Raw genomic sequence first — 2070 nt, 5'->3', positions numbered from 1 at the left:
CAACAGCTACCCAACAATAGTTACTTTGAGCCAAAAAGAAAAAAAAAGGATTTCATATCATCCTTATCGATTAAATTCAACTGATCTTTATTTATAAAGCGACTTTAAACAACCGCTGCTGCCACAAAGGGCTGCAAATATCAGGTCAAACTGAACAAAACTACATTGAACTTTAAAATAAATGAATTAAAACAAATAAAAAACAACCAGTAATGCAAAAACAGAGCAAGTCTTTTTTTATTTGGTTTTAATTAATTTATTTTATTAAATCTGTCTTATTCCTTTAAACTTCTATGTTGTTTGAAAGGAACTCTCCGTTTTTCTTTTTTCATGCTGCAAAAAAGATCTAGAAATGAATCGAAATGTCTTAAATTAAGTGTATTTAGTGTAATTTGAGCAGGTAAATAAGATTATTTGCCAACAGAATGAGTATTTTACTCATTTAATTAGATATATGCACTAGATATAAGACATCACAATTTTTTTTTTCTCTTATCAATGGTAAATTGTCTTGTTTTATTGGCAAAGTGTCTCACTTATCTCCTCAATTTAAGAAAAAATGAGGAGAAACGATCCAGAGATTCATGCAAGGGAAATATTAGCTACATCAGACCTTATCTGACGTGTTTCCATCTTATGAACATTTAGTTTTAAATGTTTCTAAATCATTATAAAAAACCTTTTAAACTAGTTTAGGAAGCAGATTTTTGTTGTTTCTATTCAGCTCTTCTGATGCAATGCTTCCAAAACGTTGATGGGAACAGGACTGGGCCGGTTTTATCCGGTTGGTGTTCAAAGGCAGCAGGAAGCCTCTGATGGAGCAACAGCTGCAATCTGGACTTGCTTAACTAAAGTTCTGCTTTATCTCTACAGGAGGAAACCGAATCCGCACGGTGGGAGGGGACACTCACGTTGCCACGGTGATGAGAAGCATGTAGACGGCTCTGAAGACCACGTAGGAGCTGTAGCACACCCAGATGTTTTTATCCGGCAGCGTCATGACGAACACGCAGGCGGCCATGAGCAGGGAGAGGATCCAGAGGAGCAGCTCCCCCCAGCGGGCCCAGGACACGGGGAGGCAGCCCACCAGCAGCGCAGCCAGGGCGCCTGTGGGACAACACGGTTCTGACATCATGAAGCAGGAACTGGGAGGTCAGAGCTGCTGCTCTGCTAAAAACAGAACCTCACAGCAACAGCCGGGCACGGAGGTGGCAGTGTGATGGTCCGAGGCTGCCTGGAAGCTTCCAGAAATTCTTCAAGGAGATTTATATCTTATTTTATCTTATTGATCTGGAAAAAGTGCAGCATTTTCTACCCATAAGCATGATTAAAAACAAGGAATAATCAATGGATGATTATTTAGACCCAAAACTAATACGATTTAATGTTAATCAGTAAAAATAATGTTAAGAATAGTTTTCATTGCGATCACAGAGTCCAGAAGCTGACATTTTTGCCCAAATATAGTAACACCTCCCTCTGTTTAGCACCAAAACACTTTTTTTTAACACATTGAATTCCTTACACTGAATTCTTATATGCTGAAAATTTTGAAGCTGCAAAAAAAATAAAAAATACACAGAATTTTTATCTGGTGAAAATCCAGCTGCAAAAAATTCCGCTACAAAAGAAATTGTCTGCAAAAACAAAGAATATAAGTAGACTGAATCTCTAACCCTAACCCACCTGCAAACGTGTTGACCCTCTGGTGAACCCAAGCCAAAGCAATCAACACTCGATGCAGTCGAGCAGCTTGTAGCCAATGAAATGAGCTCATTTGGTCAAAAAAATAAAAACTTTGCCACCGGCCGCTTCTTCCGGATCAAACCAAGAGCCTTGGCAGACGGGGGTGCCGCACTAACTTTGATCGGCTCAGTTATTTCAACCAGTCCCATTACAGGCTTCCTACCGCATGAGGCAAGTTAAATTCCAGACTTTTTAAGACTTTTTAATGCCACTCGAAATAAAATTTAAGACCAAATTTACAAGAAACACAAGAAAACCTGCTTGAGACAACTTAACCCAAAGGTTTATTTTAACATAAACCACTGCACTAATGTTTCACATGTT

The 2070-nt window shown here is 38.7% G+C and overlaps 1 protein-coding gene across 1 annotated transcript in view; it reads right to left on the bottom strand.

Moving 5' to 3' along the window:
* Positions 1 to 2070, bottom strand: part of slc19a2 (solute carrier family 19 (thiamine transporter), member 2) — a 17567-nt gene that overhangs the window by 8024 nt on the left and 7473 nt on the right. The window contains exon 4 of the mRNA XM_015369156.1: positions 912 to 1107. Within this exon, the coding sequence (XP_015224642.1) occupies positions 912 to 1107 (196 nt within the window). The remainder of the gene's footprint in view (positions 1 to 911; positions 1108 to 2070) is intronic.

The sequence above is a fragment of the Cyprinodon variegatus genome, unplaced genomic scaffold (genome assembly GCF_000732505.1).
Source record: "Cyprinodon variegatus isolate N-32 unplaced genomic scaffold, C_variegatus-1.0 Scaffold2557, whole genome shotgun sequence".
Lineage (NCBI taxonomy): Eukaryota > Metazoa > Chordata > Actinopteri > Cyprinodontiformes > Cyprinodontidae > Cyprinodon > Cyprinodon variegatus.
Note: the sequence above shows the minus strand (reverse complement) of the source record. Positions and strands in the feature narration are given on the sequence as shown.